At 44.5% G+C, this 24,164-nt stretch overlaps 1 protein-coding gene across 2 annotated transcripts in view; it reads right to left on the bottom strand.

The window, feature by feature from the left end:
- The window catches only part of LOC103178049, a 33,355-nt gene extending 16,303 nt beyond the window's left edge, over nt 1-17,052 (bottom strand). For both annotated transcript variants that reach the window (XM_007892539.2, XM_007892538.2), the window contains exons 1-3: nt 16,825-17,052; nt 15,043-15,097; nt 9,564-9,668 (exon numbers count right to left, since the gene is read on the bottom strand). In XM_007892539.2, coding sequence (XP_007890730.1) covers nt 9,564-9,668; nt 15,043-15,097; nt 16,825-16,973 — 309 coding nt within the window. In that variant the 5' untranslated portion in view covers nt 16,974-17,052. The remainder of the gene's footprint in view (nt 1-9,563; nt 9,669-15,042; nt 15,098-16,824) is intronic.
- Between the last annotated feature and the right edge of the window lie 7,112 nt (nt 17,053-24,164).

A 24,164-nucleotide genomic window follows, 5' to 3' on the forward strand; every position in this document is an offset into this window, starting at 1 on the left:
TTTCATATACAGTGTATCCACAATATACAGATACCATCCAGACCCACTGCTTTACCTGATGGTTAATTCACAAATATTTGCTCTGTTGTTTTGACTTCCATCAAACCATTTTAATGTGGCTACTAACTAACTACCACCCCCTTTCCAACCTCCCATTCCTTTCCAACATCCTTGAAAGAGTTTTTGCTTCCCAGCTTCACTCCTTCCTTTCCTGTCATTCCCTTCATGAACCCCTCCAATCAGATTTCCATGCTGCCCAAGGCACGAAAACAGCCCTGGTCAAGGTGACAAATAACATCCTCTCCATCTGTGACCAGGGCTCCCTCTGTCTCCTCAGCCTCCTTGACCTCTCTACTGACTTTGACACTGTGGACCACTCTATCCTCCTCCACTGCCTCTCCTCTCACCTCAGCCTTCAAGGTTCTGTCCTTGAATGGTTCAGATCCTTTCTCTCACACCAGCTCCACCTTGTCTCCACAAATGGCTTCTCCTCCAGCCCCCACACCCTCTCATGTGGTGTTCATCAGGGCTCTGTCCTTGTCCCCTCCTCTTCAATATCTACATGCTCCCCTCTTGATAACATCATCCGCAGACATGGAGTAAACTTTATCTCTCTGCCTCCACTCAAGACCCCAGGACCACTGATGTCCTGACAGACTGCCTGTCAGACATCAAGTCCTGGATGAGAGCTAACTTTCTATAGTTGAACGTCAGCAAAACCAAGGCCCTCTTGATTGGCTCGCGCCGGCGCCTCAGCACCTCAGGCACTGGCAGCATCACCATCCATGGATTCACACTTCATCTCACCAAGCCAGTCAGAAACCTAGGCATCTTGTTCGACCCTCAACTGTCCTTTCTCCACCACGTCTGTGCCATGACCCACTCTGCCTTCACTCACCTCCGCAACATTGCCCAACTCCGCCACAGCCTCAGCTGCCAAAACCCTCATACATGCCTTCATTACATCCAGGCTCAACTATGCCAATGCCCTGCTTGTCAGCCTTCCCAATTATTTCCTCCACAAGCTGCAGATCATCCAGAACTCTGCAGTCCATGTCTTCTCTCGCACCAGACTCCTTGATCCCATCATATCCACCCTCGCCTGGCTCCACTGGCTCCCCAACCCTCAGAGAATTGAATTCAAAATTCTTGTCCTCACCTTCATGGTCCTCCCTGGCCTTGCCCTCTCCTACCTCTCCAACCTGCTAACCCCTTATCAACCTGTCCACTCCCTCCGCTCAGCAGCCTCCAGCCTGCTCCATGTCTCCCGTCCAGCCCGCCCCACCATTGGGGGTCAGGCCTTCAGCCTCTCTGCCTCCTCTGAAACTCTGTTCCCTTCACCTCGCTCCCTCCCTTGCCTCCTTCAAGGCACGCCTCAAGACCTTCCTCTTGGACTGTGCCTTCGGCCACCCTCCTACCCACTCTGCCCTCCACGATCCCTGATGCCAACCCCCTCCGCCCGCTCGGGTCCTAATCCCTGACCGTTCAGTGCTTTGGGACGTCCTCCCAATGTGAAAGGTACTTTACAAATGTAATTTTGTATTGTAGACAGTTTTTTCCCCCATTGTGTTCCATTCCAGTGTCTCTTCTGAATCCTGCTCCTCGTGTTGTTGGCAATTGCTACTAAAATGTGTGCAAGCTCACCTGCTCTAGGCAGTTTAGAAGCACCCGCTTTCTATCTTCTTGGCACATTTTGATGGTTCATGTGTTTGCTTCATTTGGCCCATGTATCATTTCCATGGTATGTTCATACATTTTGTTGAGATTGTGATTGGTTTCATTGCTGCAGTACAATGAGCCAGTTTTGCACCACAAGTGTAAGTCACAGCTGCTGCACAATAACAGCGTAAGATCTGCCTCATAGAATAGAAAGTTTAAGGGTGCAGAAATAATCCTAATATTTTCAGACCGTCCTGTCCCCTCCCTGCCCCCCAGCTAATTTAGCACAGCTTGGTTCTTTCCACTCTGCCACCTACGATCTTTATCCCATCCAAGACACAATGTTTAGATTTAAAAACATATTACTTTTACATCAGTTTTCAAATAGATTACTTTCTATTCAGCAGTACTTTCAGACATACTTTTCATTTTTTTTTGATGAACTACAGCTGAGCTGAATCTTACTGATTGGTTCAAATTCAATGGAGACCTTAGGTGATCCAGACAAGCCTTTTCAGGCTCATTGTAGACCTCAGAATGGACTCAATCAGATTTGACTTTTGAAAGGCTGTATCATGTGTATGTATTGTTGTCTGCAGTAAGTATAATGAAATGTACAATGAAAAGGTGATAGTACTGAGCGGCTTTTCAGTTACATCTGCAATCTTTTACCCAATATAACTTCAATGTTTCTTTCAAAAAGGTTTGATTCTGATCATTTAAGCCAGGCTATTTTGACTTCAGGCTCCAAAGAATCACTCAATGTTCAGCACTGTTCTCTTAATCCTTGGGCAGATGAATTGGTGAGAGCTTTGATGTTGGAACAAAATCAACATCTTGTTTCTAAGTCCAAAAATTCTGAATCGACCACTCTGATGGGACATGATCACTACCTTGACGATAGCCATCACTTATGTCCCAATTGCGTTCAGGGTTTGAAGAAATGCCTCTAGCATTTCATGGGCAATCGGCCTGGGTGTTTTCTGCATCATCACATAATCAAATGGAGTGAGACAGATCACAAACTCATTTAAATTCATGGAGTGGTGTTTTGTTTTCAGACTGAGATCCAACAAAACTATTTAATGTTTATACCAAATTGAGTCAAACTCTCTCTCTCTCTTTCTCTCTCTCTAAGTAACTGAGACTTGAAAGAATGCTAGAGCTGGCAGGGCACTCCAGTATAGATTGCTTTCATCTCTCATTTTCATCTTTGAAAAATTCTTAGTTAACTTGTGTTCTTTCAGAACTTTCTTTTATTGCAAAATTTTCCTTTGAGCAGGGTTTAAATAATAAACACAAGCCAGATACTAATGTAAATGTTTATTGTATATCAGTGGTGGCTAACATGTGGCCCCTGGGCCAGAAGTGGCCCGCAGGGGCGTCAAGAATCTCCCCCGCCCCAAACATTCGCAAGAGTCTAGGTAAGTCCGTGTTCAACTGGTAGTGTGTATGCAGTTTTTTCTTGATTTAATATTGCTTGATATATACAACGTAAATCAAGAAATATTCAATCAAGAAAATGTGTGTTGTTGGCTGACCATAAAGGTTGGCCACCACTGGTGGACATGTTTCCCTTTTTAAATTCACTTAAGTGACACCTTCATGTGACTTTACCTGCAGTGCACCGCAACCATTAACTCACATTTATTTGAAGGTGCAATATCTGACTGTTCACAGTAAACCACACACCTCAAAGGTAATAATAAATAATAATCCTTGCATTTGATATAGCACCTTATCATGTCTTCGAGACGTCTCAAAGGACTTCACAGAATATACTGTAAAATGAATTGACTGTATATTTTGTGGGCGAAACCCAGCAGCCAATTGTGCACAGCAATGTCCCACAAATAGTCAGGGATTGAGTGACCAATTTATTATTATTTCTTTTTTGGAAGGAATAATTAGCCCCAGAAAAGTGATCCGCCAATCAACTAACAACCAGGTTCCTACTTACTGCTAGATAAACAGAGGCATGTGGAGTAAGGAAACTTGCCCTGCCGGGAATCAAACCCAGGTCTCTCGCTTACGACTGAGCTACAGGACTCCAGGTAACACTGTACTTGATCATGATTAATTCAATTGTAATCTATTTTTGGTCAATGGTTAACGTGGAATTTGTTATAAGGGAATACCTTAAATTGCTTCCAAATCTATGTTGATTGTGTTTTGCCATATCTATTCTTGACAAAATTCCACAAAATGCCCACAACCACTTTCCCACCTTTCCCCACGTGTTGGATGTAAAGTAAGCATTATTTCCAGACACCAGGTGAATAATTAAACATTAGATTGGGTGGGGAGAAAACCTGAATGTATCAAAAATTGCCTGGAGGGGGTGTACTGCAGTAACATGTAATGTACTATGACAGCATGTACTGCAGTAGAGAACAATTGGATATAACCAGCCTTTGAGTCTGTGCGGTACGTTTCCCAAATTGCACACAAAAACAATATCTGCTAAAAACTGCAAAAACAAATCGGAGATCTCCTTACAGAGGAATAAGAACAAACCACTGTATAAATTAGATTTGTCAGAATAGCAAGTAGAAAAGAGCAGACTATTCATAAATGTAAAGTCATTACTGTACAACAGACTAGTTCGGCAGAATGCCTTGTTTCCACGCTGTACAGTCTTTCGGTCACCCTCCCACCCCAACCCTCCCACCCCTCCTGATCCCAACCACCGGTTCGGGTGCGGATTCCTAACTGTCCAGCGCCTTGGACATCCTCCTGACATGAAAGGCACAATAAATAATGTAATTTGTTGTTGTTGTTACGTAGTTGAGAAAAAATGGTCCAGGTGATGCTCAGGATAACTAAGAATTCTGCATCCATAGATCAAAATGCAGTTTATCGACCTTATGAGGAATAACCACAACAAACGTTTATATAGTACCTTTCAGGTAAATGGACATCTCAAAATACTCAACTATATTACAACTTATAAGTGCAGAAACTTAGTGTGTGCCAAAATAGCAATCAGTACGGTCAATGAAGTCCAGAAGAAAGTCTATTATTTTTAAAAAAGCACAAAGTCAAGACATAAACCATGTTCAATATATTGAATTAGCTCAATATAACTTTTACAATCTTTAAGATGAAAGAATCAGAAAAGAGCAAACCGATTTATCAGGATACAGCCAGCAACTGCCATGTCCTGCAAAGTCCTGAATAATAGAGATCCAATATTGTACAAATCAACAATATTTCAAAAAAGTCCTCAAAATTCTCCAGGAATTGTACCACAACAGCTGTTTTGGAGAAGGTAATAGATATTTGAGCATACACAACTTGCATTTATACAGCAACTTTCTTTTCAAAAAATTCTACATAGACAGAATGAGACCCCGAGGAAGATAAGAGGTAAGAGGAAAAGGAGGAAGTTGGACAAAGGCACAGTCTAAGTCTAAGTTTTTGAATTAGGATTTGAAGGCGGAGAGAATATGAGAGTCTTCATACTAACTGAATACTTAAAGCAATGGATCATTAAGGCATTTCATTTGATACAGCAAAAAAACACTCAAGTAAAATATCAATTTATACACTGAACAATTCAAAGTACAATATGAGGATAACATACTTTGAGAAACTACTGCAGGAAGTTCTTCATTATTAAAAATTAATAATTGCAGAAACAAATACTGACTACAGCACAGAAGTGGAGAAAGTTCAGAGATAGAGGATACACACCTCATCAACAACAACAACAACAAGATTCCATTTATTGAGCGCCTTTCACGTCGGGACGACGTCCCAAGGCGCTGTACAGTTGGGTCAGGACCCGAGCAGGGGGGATATGGTCAGGGTGAGGGGAGGGAAGGGAGGGAGCGAGGAGGGGGTAGAGAGTCGAGAGGGGAGCTGAAGGCACGGTCAAAGAGAAAGGTCTTGAGACCGGCCTTGAAGGAGGAAAGGGAGGAGGCGGCGAAGGCACTGGGGGATGGAGTTCCAGAGCCTCGGGGCTGAGAGGCTGAAGGCCCGGCCACCGATGGTAGGGCGGTTGGGCGGGGGATGTGGAGCAGACCGGAGCCAGAGGAACGGAGGGTACAGGCAGGTAGGTAGGGGGATAGTAGGTCGGAGAGGTAGGAGGGAGCAAGGCCGTGAATGGCCTCTAGGTGAGGATGAGGATCTTGAATTCGATCCTCTGGGGGATGGGGAGCCAGTGGAGGTGAGCGAGGGTGGGAGTGATGTGGTCCTGGTGCGGGACAGTACACGAGCTGCAGAGTTCTGAATGACCTGCAGCTTGTGGAGGGAGGTGGCGGGAAGGCCGGCGAGGAGAGAGTTCCCATAGTCCAGCCTTGAGGTGATAAAGGCGTGGACCAGAGTTTCAGCAGCGTGAGGGGTGAGGTAGTGCCGTAGTCTGGCGACATTCTGGAGGTGATGGAAGGCGGTGCCAGTTGTGGCGCGGATATGAGGGAGAAAGGACAGCTCAGGGTCGAACAAAACGCCGAGGTTCCTGACTGGCTTTGAGAGGTGGAGAGTGCAGCCTTGGATGCTGATGGTGTCAGCGCCTGAGGTGCGGAGGCGCTGACGTGAGCCAATCAGGAGGGCCTCGGTTTTGCGCACGTTGAGCTGGAGAAAGTTATCTCTCGTCCAGGACTCGATGTCGGACAGGCAGACTGTCAGGACATCGGTGGTCGTGGAGTTGAGGGTAGAGGAGGAAAGGTAGAGTTGGGTGTCATCCGCATACATGTGGAAGTTAACCCCATGTCTGCGGATGATGTCACCAAGGGGGAGCATATAGAGGGTGAAGAGGAGGGGACCGAGGACAGAGCTTTGAGGGACACCGCACGAGACAGTGCGGGGGCCGGAGGAAAAGCCATTTGTGGAGACAAAGTGAAGACGGTGGGAGAGGTACGACCTTAACCACTCAAGGACAGGGCCTTGAAGGTTTAGGTGGGAGGACAAGCGGTGGAGGAGGATAGCATGGTCGACCGTATCGAATGCTGCCGATAGGTCGAGGAGGACGAGGAGGCAGAGGGAGCCCTGGTCACAGATGGTCAGGATGTCATTGGTGACCTTGACCAGGGCAGTTTCTGTGCTATGGGCAGCACGGAAACCCGACTGAAGGTGTTCGAATAGTGAATGGTTGGAGAGGAAAGAGCGCAGCTGGGAGGCGACAACTCGTTCCAGGACCTTGGACAGGAAGGGGAGGTTGGAGATGGGCCGGGAGCTTGATAGCTGCGACGCATCAAGGGAGGGTTTTTTTAAGGTTGGAGTGATGGTGGCAGTTTCTAAGGGAATGGGAATAGAGCCAGAGGAGAGGGACAGGTTGACGATGTCTGTGATATGTGGGGCAAGGAGGTGGAGCTGGGAGATAAGGAGTGGAGTGGGGATGGGGTCAAGGGAGCAGGTGGTGGGTTTCAGGGATAGGATGCGTTTGGTGACAGAGGGTGGGGAAACGGGTACGAAGGTGTGTAGGGGAGGATGGGTAGGAGTCGGAGTGTAGGAGGGAAGGGGAGGGTGGTGGGTGGATGTTGGAGGGGAAGTGACCGCGGAGCGAATTCCCTTGATCTTGGATTCAAGGAAATCCAGCATCTCCTCGCAGTGAAGGTTGGAGGAGATGACCTGCGCGGGGTGGCGGGGGGGACGGAGGAGTTGGGATGTGGTAGAGAACAGTAGCCTGGGGTTGTCCTTCGCCTCCAGGATTATCCTGGAGTAGAAGGACGATTTGGCCGAGGCTAGAGTGGAGCGGTAGATTTTGAGGAGGTCCAACCAGATTTGTCGGTGGACCATTAGGCCAGATTTGACCCAGGTGCGTTCAGCGGCCCGCACCTGGCTCTTCAGTGAGCGGAGGTGGGTGGTGAACCAGGGGGAGGAGCGAGAGTAGGAGGCAGTACGGGAGGTGATAGAGGCAAGAGTGTCAAGTGTGGAGGAGAGGGTGTTGTGGAGGAGGGTGAGAGCAGAAGAGGGATCGGTGAGGGTTGAAGGCCAGAGGGAGAGGAGTTCAAAGGACTCCAAGGCAGCGGTTAGGGATTGAGGGGGTAACTTCTTCCAGGGGCGGTAGAAGATGGTGGTGGGTCTGGTGGAGGTGGGGAGGGGGGTGGAGGTGGTGAAGGAGATGAAGTGGTGGTCGGAGATGGCCTTGTCGGTGATGGTGACATCCGAGACACTGAGGCCTCGGGTGATCACCAAGTCGAGTTGGTGGCCGTGACTGTGAGTGGGGGAGTTGATGTGGAGGGAGAGGTTGAGCGAGGAGTGAGAGTAGGAGACAGTACGGGAGGTGATAGGGGCAAGAGTGTCAAGTGTGGAGGAGAGGGTGTTGTGGAGGAGGGTGAGAGTAGAAGAGGGATCGGTGAGGGTTGAAGACCAGCGGGAGAGGAGTTCAGAGGACTCCAAGGCAGCGGAGCAGCATCTCATATGAGAGTAATAAACACCAATAATTTTGCAGGACAAATCACGCTTCAAATGAGTGTTCCCCTCTTGCACTTAAATTTAATATCCATTGTGCTACAACTGGAGGAAAGACCTAGACATCATGAACGTTGTTCAGTCACTTGTAGCAAGCAAGTTGTCAGAATGAGATTAATTATCAGCTGTATTCCGCGACACAGAGGGGACAGATTTAGTCCCCATTAAACTATTTCAGGCATTTACAGGAAACAACTGTTCTTAAACTCTCTTTATACTATGAAAGCATATCTCTTCGAATAAAGAAGTGAATCCGAGCATAAAACTAGATTTATACTATTGGTCCTGAATCAATCCTGCCCAGAGCTAAAGAGAGCTTAACACGTGTGCTGCACAGCACTAATGACTAATCTTTCAAACCTTTAGTGAGATTGACGGACCTGCCCAGGAACGTTTGATATTAAGCAGGAAGTAGAAACCACAATTTCCCTCTCCACATCCAGCCATATAACCCATGGGATATTAAGGTTAAAGGTGGGAGAGTGCTATAAAATTGTCAGATAGTTCATTTGCTACTGATGAACATAATCCTCTATTTATAAAACCTTGATTAGAATTTTGTACTGTGCTTCAACAAATTAATTTTAATTTTCCCACCTCATTGATCCGAGGAAAAATCAAAGACAAAATGCTCAATTGATTGAAATATGTTCCCTTCTCATTAAACTTACTGCTGATTTGTTCTATTTAAAATCATAGTGTTCCCCCCCATTGTGCAAATGGCTGCCACGTTTCACCCACAAAATACACAGTAAATCCCCTTTACAATATAATCTGTGAAGCGCTTTGAGATGTCTCAATGACATGATAAGGTGCTATATCAAATGCAAGGAATATTATTATTAATATTACAAACATATCGCTCAATCTAGATATTCAGTAACTGAATGTTATAAAACGTCAATTAAAATCTAGGTCATGTTTGTACCAACAAAATGATTTGTGAAAACCCGCTGCCATGAATCACAGTGATGTCGAGGAACACGCATTTAAATTGCAAATATTGCCTTGAAGTCAAGTTCTTGACCTTTTTGAGCCCTAATTTTGGTAGATCTTGACAAAATGAGTTAAAAGCAACACACACTCAATATCATTCAGCCATTACCTTTCAATGCAGAATGTTTGCCTGAGCGCTGAAATAAATACTTTGAAAATGATCAATAGATATTTTCTTCTCCTTCACCAGTATGTTCCAGTTTTTCTTCCTTTTAAATTGAATGCGGCTTTTTAATGGCTATCTTGTAGGTTTTACTGATGCCATCAAGCTTCTGTCGGAAAGATTTGATGCACTGGTACTTGGGCCTAATATATACATTATTCCACTTTACTCCTTTATCTAGTGACCAGGCACTGTGCACATAGAACCAAGTTATTTCATTGAATACTATCTTGCTTAAATTGCCAATATTTGTAGAAATAGAATAGTGAGCTCTATGTAATGATACATGAAAAGCAATTGTAAAATCTACTCCAAATACTAAGATTATCACCTCTCTTGCTAATGTTCTGGCCTTTTCTTCTGCTTCTTGGAGCTTACTTTTTACGTCTGATATATCTTGGATAGAATGAATCTGTGTGAAGTCAAAACTTTCCACCTGAAAATGCAAAATCAATATTTCTCAATTATTACCAATACTATAAGCTTATCTCACTTAAATATGTGTTAGCATCAGTTGTACACCTTTGATATCAATTTATGAACAGCACATTATTAATAATGATAATCATTGCATTTAATATAGTGCATTTTACATCAGGAGGATGTCTCAAAGTAAATACAGGCTTTTACTCATGAGATGTTAAGTCAAGGCTGCAGCTGCCTGTTCAGGTGGATATTAAAAATCCATGGCACAATTCGGAAAGAGAAGCGAGTTTCTTCCAGTGTCCTGGATAGCAATCCTCCAGATAAAATTGCTCATTCACTTCATGGCTGTTCGTGGGAAGTTGTTATGTGCAAAATGGCTGATGTGTTTGCCTATAAAATAGGCTTTGAGATGTTTTGATGACATGATAAGACTCTATATTAAATACAAGGATCATTATTATTATTTTGTATATATTCTCAGATGAATACAACTTTAGATCAGAAGTTATGTTGGGGTCTAAAATGTCATAATTATACAACACTAAACTCATTAATAAGTGTTAAAAGTCACAAATGGGTACTCCTTTTGGGAACTGGAAATGTACTGAAATGGAGAGCAGTTTGGTGTGGCACACCATTATCGTGTTGTTGTCAAGAAATACCCAAAAATCTATTTCTATAATCATGAAATCAGAATCACAAAACATCATAAGATGGCTTCAATTGATCGTCTCAGGATGAGGAATTATAACAATACTTGTTTGCCATATAGATCCCTGAACATTCACACAAGTCCAGGTAAGTCCATGTTCTATTGATAGCGTGTTTCCAGGTTTTTCTTGATTGAATATTTCTTGTTTTATAGCACAAATCAAGAAATATTCAATCAAGAAAATGTATTCTGTTGCCTAACCGAACGATCGGCCACCACTGCTCTAGGTAATTGTAGCTCACTCATGGCTTTGTCAAGGAATCCACTTGCTATGATCATAGCTCATGCTGCTGTGACATACTAAGAGCAATGTCCTATGCTGGAAGTAGTGGAATGTGCTGTTTTATTCCACAGTGAGTACAGAAAATCACACAATAAGCAATAAAACAAAAGTTCTGATCATTATATACAGAAATCCTAAAATAAATGTGGTTTTCAACAAAATAATCGTTGTATTTGGTATAGCGCCTATAACATTAAGAACACTCCAAAGAGCTTCACATGTTTCTCTGGAGTGTAGTGATTTGTGTATTTGTAGACAACCTCCTAGAGACAATATTTACAACTTGATTGTAACAATTACCATTTTTATGACATAGGGACAAAGTTTTTCAGCAATGTTTATAGTATTGTACAACAGATATTTTATTTTAATACTCGCTACAGTGCATTTTAGTTGTGTTTATTTCATAGGTGCTGCGGGTAAAAAAATTGCTTTCCATTGTCCATTCTCCACTGTGCAAGAATATGCACTGTGGAGTCCTGTAGCAACTTTCCTTACTCCACACACCTGATAATAATCCCTCAAGAAAAAAAAACAATAATAAATTAGTTGCATCAATCAACGACTATTGTGGGACACTGCTGTCCGCAATTGGCTGCCGCTATTCGCCCACAAATATAAAGTCAATTCACTTTACAGTATATTCTGTGAAGCGCTTTGAGTGTCTAGAAGGCGTAAAAAAGCACTATATCAAATGCAAGGATTATTAATATTTTCTTAATAATGAAGGCCATAATAGGTTAACCTGGGCCATTTCCTCCCTACTCACGAAAGATTGTGATGTGGGTTTCTGGAGTGGTAGAAATCATAAATACAGCAAAACATTTATATCACTGATCTATTGATGCATTGTCTCAACATTTCCCTGGCTTCACATACCTAATGTATACACAGAAATGTCAGGCCTGTGTTGAGGATAATGTATTATTGTCCCACTGAAGAGCGTAGAGTCAATATTCTGTAATTCATACATTCAATATCCTGTGATCGGAATAAAGGTTGTGGGCAATGTGTGTGATCTGAATAAAGTTAGTAGATGAACAAAAGATAGGAAAGAGTTGGATGATAAATAGAGGAAGTCATTGACATGGAGAAGCGGACTATAGTATTTTAAAATAAAGTGCTTGCTGCCCATTACTCTAATTGTAAACTGTTATGTGTTGTGTCTTTGTGATATAAAAATGCTAATTATTACAATGAAGCATCCATAACTCTGGAGGCAATGGTGAAGGACAAAAGAGCCCTACGGGACCTCCTACATTGATGGGGAAAAGATTCAGACGATTAACCATCTGATGCAGCTCAGAAGTGTTGATTTGACAGGAAACGAGATAATCCTTGGATAACTCTGCTGAAGTCGATAATAACCCTGTCAGAGTCTTTGAAGATGTTCACCACAATGTTCAACAGCAGAGACCCGCTGGGTTGAAATTCCAGTAAATTTGCTAAAATAAAAGGGTTTCATTGCACAAACACACATAATTGGCTGCCGCATTTCGCCCACAAAATATAGTTAATTCACTTTACAATATATTCTGTGAAACGCTTTAGACGTCTCGAGAATAATAATGATAATAATCCTTGCATTTGATACAGCTTCTTATTACATCTTCAAGAAGTCTCAAAGCGCTTCACAGAATATACTGTAAAATGAATTGACTGTATATTTTGTGGACGAAATGCGGCAGCCAATTACACACATAAGCATTCCACAAACAGTTGTGGATTGAAGTGACTAATCTACTTTTTTTTTAAGGAATTATTACCCCCGGAAAAGCAATCTGCCAATCAACTAACAACCGAGAGTTCCTACTTATTGCTCGGTAAACAGAGGCTTGTGGAATAAGAAAACTTGCCCAGTGTTTTGCCCTGCAAGGAATTAAACCCAGGTCTCTCGCTTGCGAGGCAAGTGCTCTAACCACTGAGCTACAGAACTCCACAGATGTGATAAGGTACTATATCAAATGTAATTATTATTATTATTATAAGGTGCAATATTCCTCAATGGGTTACATTTCTGGCAGAGTTATTCATTCTCAGCATTGACAATAGGACAGCAGGTTCAGTATCAAGGTCAACAAGAACTTCAACAAGTGCAAGGAGGTACTAATGGCAGATGTGCATGGTCAGAGTATATCAACCCTGACATCGACAGGGAAAGGTACAGCAGTAATGGCTGGAATAAGAGCTGAAGGAATCCTGTGATAAACATCAGATTCAGATATGTCTCTCGGGTGGTGCTGGTAGAGCATGTGATAGAACTACAGGATAATCTCTTCAAGGGCTCCCAGCCACATTGCCAGATCAAAACCAGCAAGGCAGCCTGACAGGTAACAGCAATGTGCTACCCAGTGAATGTTTTTCAATAAGAGTGCCAACGTACTGTGTAGTTCAAATCTCCTGGAATTAAAGTTTTCTAGTAATTGTAGCCACTGTAATACAGGAACTTTTGGCCATGGTACTGAAAGGAGTCTGCTAGGGGTAATAATGACCAGCGCATTATGCTCCAGAAGGAATATGGAATGGAGAACACTACTGCCCCAGTGCTCAATAGTGTTCCTTTCTTCCTTACACCTTAATGAGAAAGATTAGTGAGAATGCTGCAGGGAGAACGACGGACAGCAAATCGACTGACTCTTCTGAGGGCTCCCACTGGACTTTTGAAGGAGCCAGTAGCATAAAAATTGAGGGCAACGAGTTAGGATTAGGGTTAGTTCACCCTTCCAATGAAGATAATAATAATAATAATAATAATAATAATCCTTGCATTTAATATAGCGCTTTTCAGGTCGGAAGGACGTCCCAAAGCGCGTCACAGAACACACTGTAAAGTGAATTGACTATATATTTATGAGCGAACGCGGCAGCCAATTGCGCACAGCAATGTCCCACAAACAGTCGTAGATTGAAAATGACCAATTTATTATTGTTTTTTTTTGTTTTGGAGGGATTATTATTAGGCTCTGTGTGGAGTAAGGAAACTTGCCCAAGGTTTCGCCCTGCCTGGAACTGAACTCAGGTCTCTCGCTTGCAAAGCGAGTGCTCTAACCACTGAGCTACAGGACTCCAAGATAGCATGATCCTGGCACTACAATAGTGTGGGTCTATTTAAAATTGGTGCTGTGTAAAACCTGAACTATTGATTTTATCTTTGTATTGGGCCTTCAGTTCATTGAAAGCTCTCTTCTCCTCTCGAACATTTTCCAGAAGACACTGACAGGGTAGACCTGAACAGTTATCTCGATCCATTTCCATCATTTCCTGAAATCAATCAATCACCCCCATAGCTAGAATGTGCTGGGAGCTGGACCTCAGCTTTCTGCGCCCTCTCCACAAAGTGACGCCATTATTTTCTTTTCATTTTCCATTGAAATGAATGTTAATATAAGGCAGTCACATCGTGCACCTTGTGCTTGTTGTAAAGACCCCAGAGCTTCAGTCTGATTGTCTACAGTTCCACCGTCAAATTCTGATACTTCCAGAGACTAACACTCAAAAAAGAGGAATATGGCACCATTAGCATTTTGATGTGTAAAAAAAATACAGCGTCAGCATCCGCACTCCTTTACGATTTATTAACTGGAATTTCAACCTCAGAGTTTTTAAGCATCATTAAAACAAGATATTATTATAAATTTTAAAAATCCTTGCATTTAATACAAGACCTTATTACATCCTCAAGACATCTCAAAGCGCTTCACAGAATATACTTTAAAGTGAATTGACTATATATTTTGTGGGCAAAACGCGGCAGCCAATTGCGCACAGCAGTGTCCCACAAACAGTCGTGAATTGAGTGACCAAATTATTATTATTATTTTATTGACACACCAACATGTTGCATCTAGGTTGTGCTGTGAGGTATTGCTGTTAAATGGAAAGCTAACCTTGACTTAATAATAATATTCCTTGCATTTGATATAGCACTTTTATTGAAGTGTCAAATCATTTCACAGAATTTACTTTAAAGCACAGTGACTCTGTATTTTGTGGGTGAACTCAGCAGCCAATTTGTGCACAGCGATGTCCCACAAATCCCACATGTGTCATGACTCGAAAAGTGAAGGGATTTAATATTGCTGACTGTTAATCAGAACAATGGGAGATAATCCCTTCACTTTTCGAGTGGAAAAGTGGGTTCTTTCACATCCACATGAACAGACAGACAGGACCATCTCATTCCGAAGGACGGCATCATCAACAATGCAGTGCTCTTCCAGTACTGCCCTGAGTGAGGGCATATAGATGAGCTCAAAGCCCCAATGTGGGACTTGAACTCACATCCTTCCTGTCTCAGAGGCGAGAGTGCTATTATAACTGGGATTGTGGAAACCATTAGTACGTTCCAAACATTAAGTAAAATGGGTGATGTGAAAAGTCTCTCCTCACCAAATTCTCGATGTGGTTTGGATTTTCCAGGATGCAGCTCTTCGGCTGTGTTATGCTGCAACCAAAATAATAAAATAAGTTACTAGAGCACATTATTTAGTTGTATTATACATTTTGTGGGAGAAATATCATAGGAGAAACATTCCTAAAACAAGTTACAGTATGAATATCCTATAATGTACTGGCATCATTCCTCTCTGACCCACTCACATACTCCTTGTTCCTCATTCCTTCACTTGTTCCTTAGCTTGGTATTGTCATAAAACAGTGGGTCATAAAACAGTTCTCTTTCCAGACTTGTTGGGCAAAGATTTTCATGTCAGCAATGATTTCACTGCTACACTTAGAAACAAATCTGCCCACCTTGGCTGCTAATGGGTTCCCAAGCGAGGCAAGTTGTCATAGCAACTTGAACCAAAAGTCAGAAAAATGAAAAGATGAAACCCTATTATAATAATCCTTGCACGTGTTATATATGGCGCTTCACAGAATATACTGTAAAGTAAATTGGCTGTGTATTTTTGTGGGTTATTGAGCACAGCAACGTCCGACAAACAGTCGTGGATTGAGGTGACCAAATTATTTTAAAAAGTTATTTTGAAAGAATTATTACCCCCGGAAAAGCGATCCACCAATTGACTAACAACCGGGCTCCTACTTGCTGCTAAGCGCTCTGAGATGCCATCCTGTGTGGGGGGCGCTATATAAGTGCAGGGTGGTGTTGTTGCTAGGGAAGCAGGTGTGCGGCGTAGGGAAGCAGGTGTGCGGCGTAGGGAAGCAGGTGTGGGGGAGTGGGGAAGCAGGTGTGGGGGAGTGGGGAAGCAGGTGTGGGGGAGTGGGGAAGCAGGTGTGGGGGAGTGGGGAAGCAGGTGTGGGGGAGTGGGGAGAAGGTGTGGGGGAGTGGGGAAGGGGGGGGGGGGGAAGGGTGTGGGGGAGTGGGGAGAGGTGTGGGGGAGTGGGAGAAGGTGTGGGGGAGTGGGGGGAGAAGGGTGTGGGGGGAGTGGGGGAGAAGGTGTGGGGGAGTGGGGGAGAAGGTGTGGGGGAGTGGGGGAGAAGGTGTGGGGGAGTGGGGGAGGGGGAGTGGGGGAGGTGGGGGAGAAGGTGTGGGGGAGTGGGGGAGAAGGTGTGGGGGAGTGGGGGAGAAGGTGTGGGGGAGTGGGGGAGAAGGTGTGGGGGAGTGGGGGAGAAGGTGTGGGGAGTGGGGGAGAAGGTGTGGGGGAGTGGGGGAGAAGGTGTGGGGAGTGGGGAAGGTGTGGGGGAGTGGGGGAGGAAGGTGTGGGGGAGTGGGGGAGAAGGTGTGGGGGAGTGGGGGAGAAGGTGTGGGGGAGTGGGGAAGGTGTGGGGGGAGTGGGGGAGAAGGTGTGGGGGAGAAGATGTGGGGAGTGGGGGAGAAGGTGTGGGGGAGTGGGGGAAGGTGTGGGGGAGTGGGGGAGAAGGTGTGGGGGGAGAAGATGTGGGGGAGTGGGGGAGAAGGTGTGGGGGAGTGGGGGAAGGTGTGGGGGAGTGGGGAAGGTGTGGGGAGTGGGGAGTGGGGGAGAAGGTGTGGGGGAGTGGGGGAGAGGGTGTGGGGAGTGGGGAAGGTGTGGGAGCGCGGGTGTGGGGTTTGATGGCCCAGGAGGGCAGTGGGGGGACCTTTTAAGGTCCAACGGGGCTGAAGGTTTCCGCCGAACGGGAGGAGGGAGCGACGCTCTGAAGGGAATGGGGTTTGTTTTTTGTTGTTGTTGATGTTGTTGTTGTTGTCGATGTTGCACCACGTGGCACACACAGCGCGCGCACACACACCTGCGCACTCTCCGCGCGGCGGCGGCGGCGGCCGAGTTGGCCTCCGGGCTCGTGCTGTCGGGTCTCACTGAGATCATCTTGACGTTGCCGCTCGCCGTGTGCCCCATCTCACAGCCGGACCGTCCCGGCCACCGGCACCAGTCGCCCATGGATCGCCGCCCGCAGACAGCGCTGTGAGGCGCTATGCGGCCCCCGGGGACAGCGACACACACATACACACACACACACACACACACAGCGCTGCCGCTCAGCTCCGCGTGTGTGTGTGTGTGTGTGCGGCACAGCGGCGTCTCCCGGCAACCGGGCAGTCAGCCCTACGTCACAATGGCCCGGCGGCGGCTCCCTGATTGGCACCCGAGCGGCCCAATCACCACCCGCCGTGGGCTGAGCCGCGCCTCCGGGTTGGTTGCTCGGCCACTGTACCGCCCCCTCAAGCCCCGGGAAATTTAAAAAAACTGCCACAGCCCCTCCACACCCACTCCACCACCCACACCACCCACACCACCTAATCCTACTACCCCATCCTAACTCACCCACCCACACCACCTAATCCTACTACCCCATCCTAACTCACTCACCCACCCCACCCACACCACCTAATCCTACTACCCCATCCTAACTCACCCACCCACCCACACCACCTAATCCTACTACCCCATCCTAACTCACCCACCCACCCACACCACCTAATCCTACTACCCCATCCTAACTCACCCACCCACCCACACCACCTAATCCTACTACCCCATCCTAACTCACCCACCCACCCACCACCCACACCACCTAATCCTACTACCCCATCCTAACTCACCCACCCACCCCACCCACACCACCTAATCCTACTACCCCATCCTAACTCACCCACCCACCCCACCCACCACCACCTAATCCTACTACCCCATCCTAACCACTAACTCACCCACCCACCCACACCACCTAATCCTACTACCCCATCCTAACTCACCACCCACCCCACCCACACCACCTAATCCTACTACCCCATCCAACTCACCCACCACCCACACCTAACCTACCCATCCTAACTCACCCACCCACACCACCTAATCCTACTACCCCATCCTAACTCACTCACCCACCCCACCCACACCACCTAATCCTACTACCCCATCCGAACTCACCCACCCACACCACCTAATCCTACTACCCCATCCTAACTCACTCACCCACCCCACCCACACCACCTAATCCTACTACCCCATCCTAACTCACTCACCCACCCCACCCACACCACCTAATCCTACTACCCCATCCTAACTCACCCACCAACCAACCCACCCACACCACCTAATCCTACTACCCCATCCTAACTCACCCACCCACACCACCTAATCCTACTACCCCATCCTAACTCACCCACCAACCAACCCACCCACACCACCTAATCCTACTACCCCATCCTAACTCACCCACCCACACCACCTAATCCTACTACCCCATCCTAACTCACCCACCCACACCACCTAATCCTACTACCCCATCCTAACTCACCCAACTCACCCACACCATCTAATCCTATTGCTCCATCCTAACTCACTCATTCACCCCCCCCCACCCACCATTCCTAACCAATGTGGCCAAATTGTGTGGGTTCAAGACCAATTGTTGCACTATGAGTAAAAAATGGCTTTGGGCGGGTGCCTAATTTTTAAATTTAAACCAGCAACCCCTCCCCCACCGCACTCTCCACCCTCCCGGGCCTTTTCTTACACAGTTTCAAAAGCACTAACCAAGATTGGCCACTCTGCTACCCATGGTAGATAAAGCACAACATTGTGCTATTTTTGTTGCCTTTGGGCTACAAACATATTTTAATTTCTAGCAACCCTGCTCCTAACTCACCTTTCTAACCACCCACCCACCCCTCCTAACTCTCTCTTAAGGAATTCTGTGTTATCCACAGAATCTCAGTTGGATCTGTGAAACTCTTTGACGTGAACTGCACGTATAATGCATCTCCCTTTCTACACAAATTTGTTATGATAATCATCCTTGCATTTGTCGCGCCTTTCATATCATAAAGATAACTCAAAGTGCTTCACCACTCTTTGTCCCATAATGTCTCACAAACAGCCATAAAGTGGCCAATTGACCAATTCATCTGGGAGATTGTCGGCAAGCACACCGGGAGAAACAATCTTTTTGGAGAGCTCCAGAGCATATTTAATGCTCACCTGAGCAAATAGACAGGATCTTGGTTTATTGTTAAACTGATGGAAGCCCCAACTATGCAGCACACCTTCAGCACTGCATTGGAGTATCAGTATCTGAGTTCAAATTCATGATGTGAGGCGTGAGCACAGCCTTTTGATTCAAAGGCAAGAATGCTGCTAACTGCTCCAGTTGGACTGATGCTCCATGAAATGTCTCTGTGAGGTGTGTTCGAGGAAGAACTACATTGGCATTTAAGAAGGCAATAAATAGATGTCTAAAAAAGGTGTTATTTGTATGGGCAAGGGAAGTATTATTTGTATGGGTAGGTAAACTGGAATGAATGGATTGCTCCTTCAAAGAACAAGCATAGATAGGAGGGGTAAAAAGGCCTTCTTCTGTTCTGTATATATCTATGGTTCTATGTAAAGAAGTTTCACAATATAACTGAAGTTGTTGCTGAATTAAATAAATTGGAAACACATATTAAAATATTTTGGTTCATTTGTCAGCCAGTGTTATCATGGCGCAGTGGTAGCACTCTGGCCTTTGAGTCAGAAGTTTATGGATTGAAGTCCCACATCAGACTTTGGAATTGCATAGTCCAAGCTGACACTTCAATGCAATGCAGGGAGTGTGCTTCATTGTCAGACGTTTGGAGGGCAGGGAGGGTAGGGGTAAGAGGGTGGCTAAAGACTGGGTCGAAAAGGAGGGTCTTGAGACATGCCTTGAAGGAGGAAAAGGAGGGAGTAAGGTGAAGGGACTGTGGGATGGAGTTCCACAGGGTGGGGGCAGAGAGGCTGGAAGCCCAACCACCGATGGTGGGGTGGGCTGGGAAGGGGAGGTGGACCAGGCTGGAGCCTGCTGAGTGGAGGGAGAGGACAGGATGATATGGCGTTAGCAGGTCTCAGAGGTAGGAAGGAGCAAGCCCATGGAAGGCTTTGAATGTGAGGACAAGGATTTTGAACTCTAGCCTCTGGGGTATGGGGAGCCAGTGGAGTCAGGTGAGGATGGGGATGATAGGGTCACTGAGTGGGAGATGACACGAGCTGCAGATTTCTGGCTGATCTGCAGCTTGTGGAAGGAAGAGTTGTGAAGGCTGACAAGCAGGAACGTAGTTGAGCCTAGAAGTAACAAATGCAAGGATAAGTGTTTCAGCAGCTTGAGGGGAGAGACAGTGGCGAAGGTGGGTGACATTGTGGAGGTGGGGGAAGGCAGAACGGGCATGGATGTGGGGTAGAAAGGATAGTTGAGGATCAAACAAGATGTCAAGGTTTCGGACTGGCTCATTGAGGTGGAGTGTATCCTTGGACTCTATGCTGTCAGTGCCTGAGGTGTGGAGGAGCTAATGGGAGCCTATCAAGTGGACCTCGGTTTTATTGGTGTTCAACTGTAGAAAGTTAGCTCTCATCCCAGACATTCTGTCAGGACATCAGTTGGGTGTCATCCATATGCACATGAAAGTTGATCCCACGTCTGCAGATGATGTCACCAAGAGAGAGCATATACCTATAATCCTTACATTTGATATAGCACCTTAACACATCTTCGCGACATCTCAAAGCACTTCACAGAATATCCTGCAAAGTGAATTGATTGTATATTTTGTGGGCGAAATGTTGTTGAAGAAGTAAGGACCAAGTACAGAGCCCTGAGGAACACTGCATGAGATGGTGCAGGGGCTGGAGGAGAAGCCGTTTGTGGAGACAAAGTGGAGACAATGTGAAAGGTAGGATCTGAACCAGTCAAAGACAGGACTATGAGCGGGGAGGTGGTGGAGGAGGATAGAGTGGTCAGTGTCAGTGTTTAACTTTACAGTATGTCCAGTGAAGTATTTTGAGACGCCTCAACGATATATAATAATATATAATAATAATCCTTGCATTTGATACAGCATCTTATCACGTCTTTGTGATCCTTCAAAGCGCTTCACAGAATATACTGTAAAGTGATTTGACTGTATATTTTGTTGGCGAAACGCGGCAGCCAACTATGATAAGGACAAATATGATATAATATATTAAAGTATATTAAATATTAAATGCAAGGATTTAACAGTAATTCATATTTTATTAATAATAATTATTAAATAATAATATTTTATTATTATTTTATTATTATTTAGTACACATAATGTATGTCCTGCATATACATCTGTTAGAATTTACACTTTTTGTATAATGTTAGAATCATAATAGATGTTGCGAACGGGTTAACGTTTAAGTTAAGTGTGTTGTGGGCAGCTGGACTGAAACTCCCTACACGTACACGAGATAACGGACTGTCTCAAGGACAGTGTGTTGTGTGTGTGAGGCACGTACACCCCATGAGGTGTTCACGTGAACCCAGCATGATTTCGACCGGGTGATCTAATATCCACACCATGATTGGATGAATATTGATATAAGAGTTCCGATAACTTTGTGTACGGGGCCGTCCCGGGTCGCGGAGACAGGGTACGGGAGATGGAGCCGTCCCGGGTCGTGGAGACAAGGATACGGGAGATGGACCGTCCCGGGCTGCGGAGACAAGGCTACGGAGATGGAAGACTAAGAGCTGGAAACACTAAGACTGAGGATATCAGATGGAAGATTGAAAGCTGTAAGCAAGAAGACTGAAAGCATGAAGAATCAAGCTTGTGTGCTGGAAAGACACAGTGTTGAACTCTTGAACTCGAGATATCTATAGTGGTGTTATTCTGTTATAAGATCTGTTGATTGTACCGGCCTTTGGTCTGACCCATCGGGATATTGGGGAATAACGAACGAATTATAATAAAACAGTCTGATATCTGGTTAGAGGAATTAGCGTTATTTCCTTGCAGATTTGGCTGATTTTATTTTCTAACACATCAAAGTAATTCAAGAAAGTAAAAGCAGGAAACATAACCTAGAAATTAATGTAAAGTAAGTTTTGGAAAGCAACGTGCATTTTTATAGCACCTGCAATGTTGACACTTTTTGAGGCACTGTATTTCACAGTAATTACAGTCACATGAAGTGGTTGATTGCTTTTTATAGTAAAAGGTGGCAGCTGTTTAGTGCACTCAGCAATTACCTCAAAGAGCCACGAAGGGATTGACCAATTTATCTAAACGATTGTTGGCGAGGTTATTGAGAGAAACTCCTCTCTCTTTTAAATACCTGAACCGGCAGACAGGACCTTAATTAATATCTCATCAATGCATTGGAGTGTTAACCTAATATATACAGTAGCAAAAGACAAAATACTGCAGATGCTGGAAATCTGAAATAAACTCAGAATTGGCTAAGGACACTCAGCAGGTCAGGCAGCATCTATGGAGACAGGAAAGTGACCCAATGTTATGTTGGACTGGACACTAAAACAATTCTGTTGAAACCAATAGCATGTTCTTGCCCTGCATTGCTACGATGAATAGCAGAATGCACTGAATATAGTGAGACAACTTTTGATGAATGTTTTCTTCCTTTGTGGTCTGTCAACTCAGAGATCAAAATACAAATCTCACCAATTCTCTTTGTCTTGTTTCTACTGTAAATCTGGCTGGGATTTTAAAAAGGATTTTAAATCAATCAGCTTGTCTTACAATGAGTCAATGTCAGATGCTGAGAAAATAAAAATATACGTGTATCTTGGGAGCTGTGTTTTATTCTTTAAAGATCATCGCATTCACTTTCCTAAAGGAAGTTTATTTTCTAAACATTTATTTTCTTTCTTAAAGCACACCTGAACTGCTGAATAAAATGTATCCCACTGTCGATCAAAAGTATTATGAGTAGAAAATATAATATATAGTTTCGCATTGGGAAGTTCTGGATAATTAATTTTTGGAGTTAGCAGACATTGAAACTACAATATGTTCATTTTTACAAGAAATACCCTCCCAAGAGGTTGAACTTGAATGCAGGACTCAATCCTTTGAGAATCAGATTGAAACTGGTAAACAAGGACAATGTAGCTTTGCCAAACATCAAGCAAATTATGAAAGAAATTAGAAAATATTTTGTCCAACATTTTGAAAGGAGTGAGAACATTTCCTACCCAATAAGTCAATTTTTAAACTTAAGATTTTTTATATATTATTACAAAGTTCTTAACTAAATCAACTGGCATTATAATAATAATAATCCTTGCATTTGATATAGCGCTTTTCACGTCTTCTACACGTCTCAAAGCGCTTCACAGAATAGACTGTAGTGTTTGATGACTATTTTATATTCAATATCATAAAAGTCTTGATTGCTTCAGTACCACTTCCAAGAAATGTGAATAGTTTAAACAATGATATAAGTGTATCTTTGAATCATCCACAGTAAAATAGTAATAGATTAAATGGCAAAATGTCACTAATCTGAAAATTTGTGGAATATGACATGTTGCTCACCAATGGAACAAACTAACCTGGGAGGCATGCAAGCAGATTATGTCAGAAAAGGAAAGAGAAAAATAGCTATTTGGGTAAGAATTCAATACAAGGCACAGAGTAGGGTAGGAAGGTTGATTGGCTGCCAGTTTGGGCAGCTGGCAATACTCTTGCCTCTGGTTCAAGCCCCACAAAATTTAAAACTGGAATCATAAAATTCATCTTTCAAAATGGCTTTGAGCTCATGGTCTTGGGCGTGGTAACCATATGCATGGATGAAGATGTAGGTTTTAAGGGATTTAAAGATAGATAATAATAATCCTTGCAGTCGCATAGCGCCTTATCACATCTTCAAGACGTCTCAAAGCACTTCACAGTACATACTGTGAAGTGACTGTATACTTTGTGGGCAAAACAAGGCTGCCAATTGTGCACAGCAGTGTCCCACAAACATTTGTGAATTGAATGACCAATTTATTCTTTTTTTTACCCCCGGTAAAGCGATCTGCCAATCGACTAACAACCGGGTTCCTACTTACTGGAGGCAAATAGAGACGTGTGGAGTAAGGAAATTTGCCCAACATTTTGCCCTACTGGGAATCAAACACAGGTCTCTCGCTTGCAAGGCTCAGTACCCACTGAGTTACAGGACTCCGATAACAAGAGGTGTTGAGAGGTAAAGGGAGTTCCACAGGTTAGGGATTTAGAAGCTGAAGGCTCGGCTACCAATGGTGACGCAGATGGAACCAGGAATATGCAGCAAAAACAATAACTTGTATCTATATCGGGCCCCTCATGCAGGGTAGCGTCCCAGAGTGCTTTCACC

This window comes from Callorhinchus milii, unplaced genomic scaffold (genome assembly GCF_018977255.1).
Source record: "Callorhinchus milii isolate IMCB2004 unplaced genomic scaffold, IMCB_Cmil_1.0 Scaffold32, whole genome shotgun sequence".
Lineage (NCBI taxonomy): Eukaryota > Metazoa > Chordata > Chondrichthyes > Chimaeriformes > Callorhinchidae > Callorhinchus > Callorhinchus milii.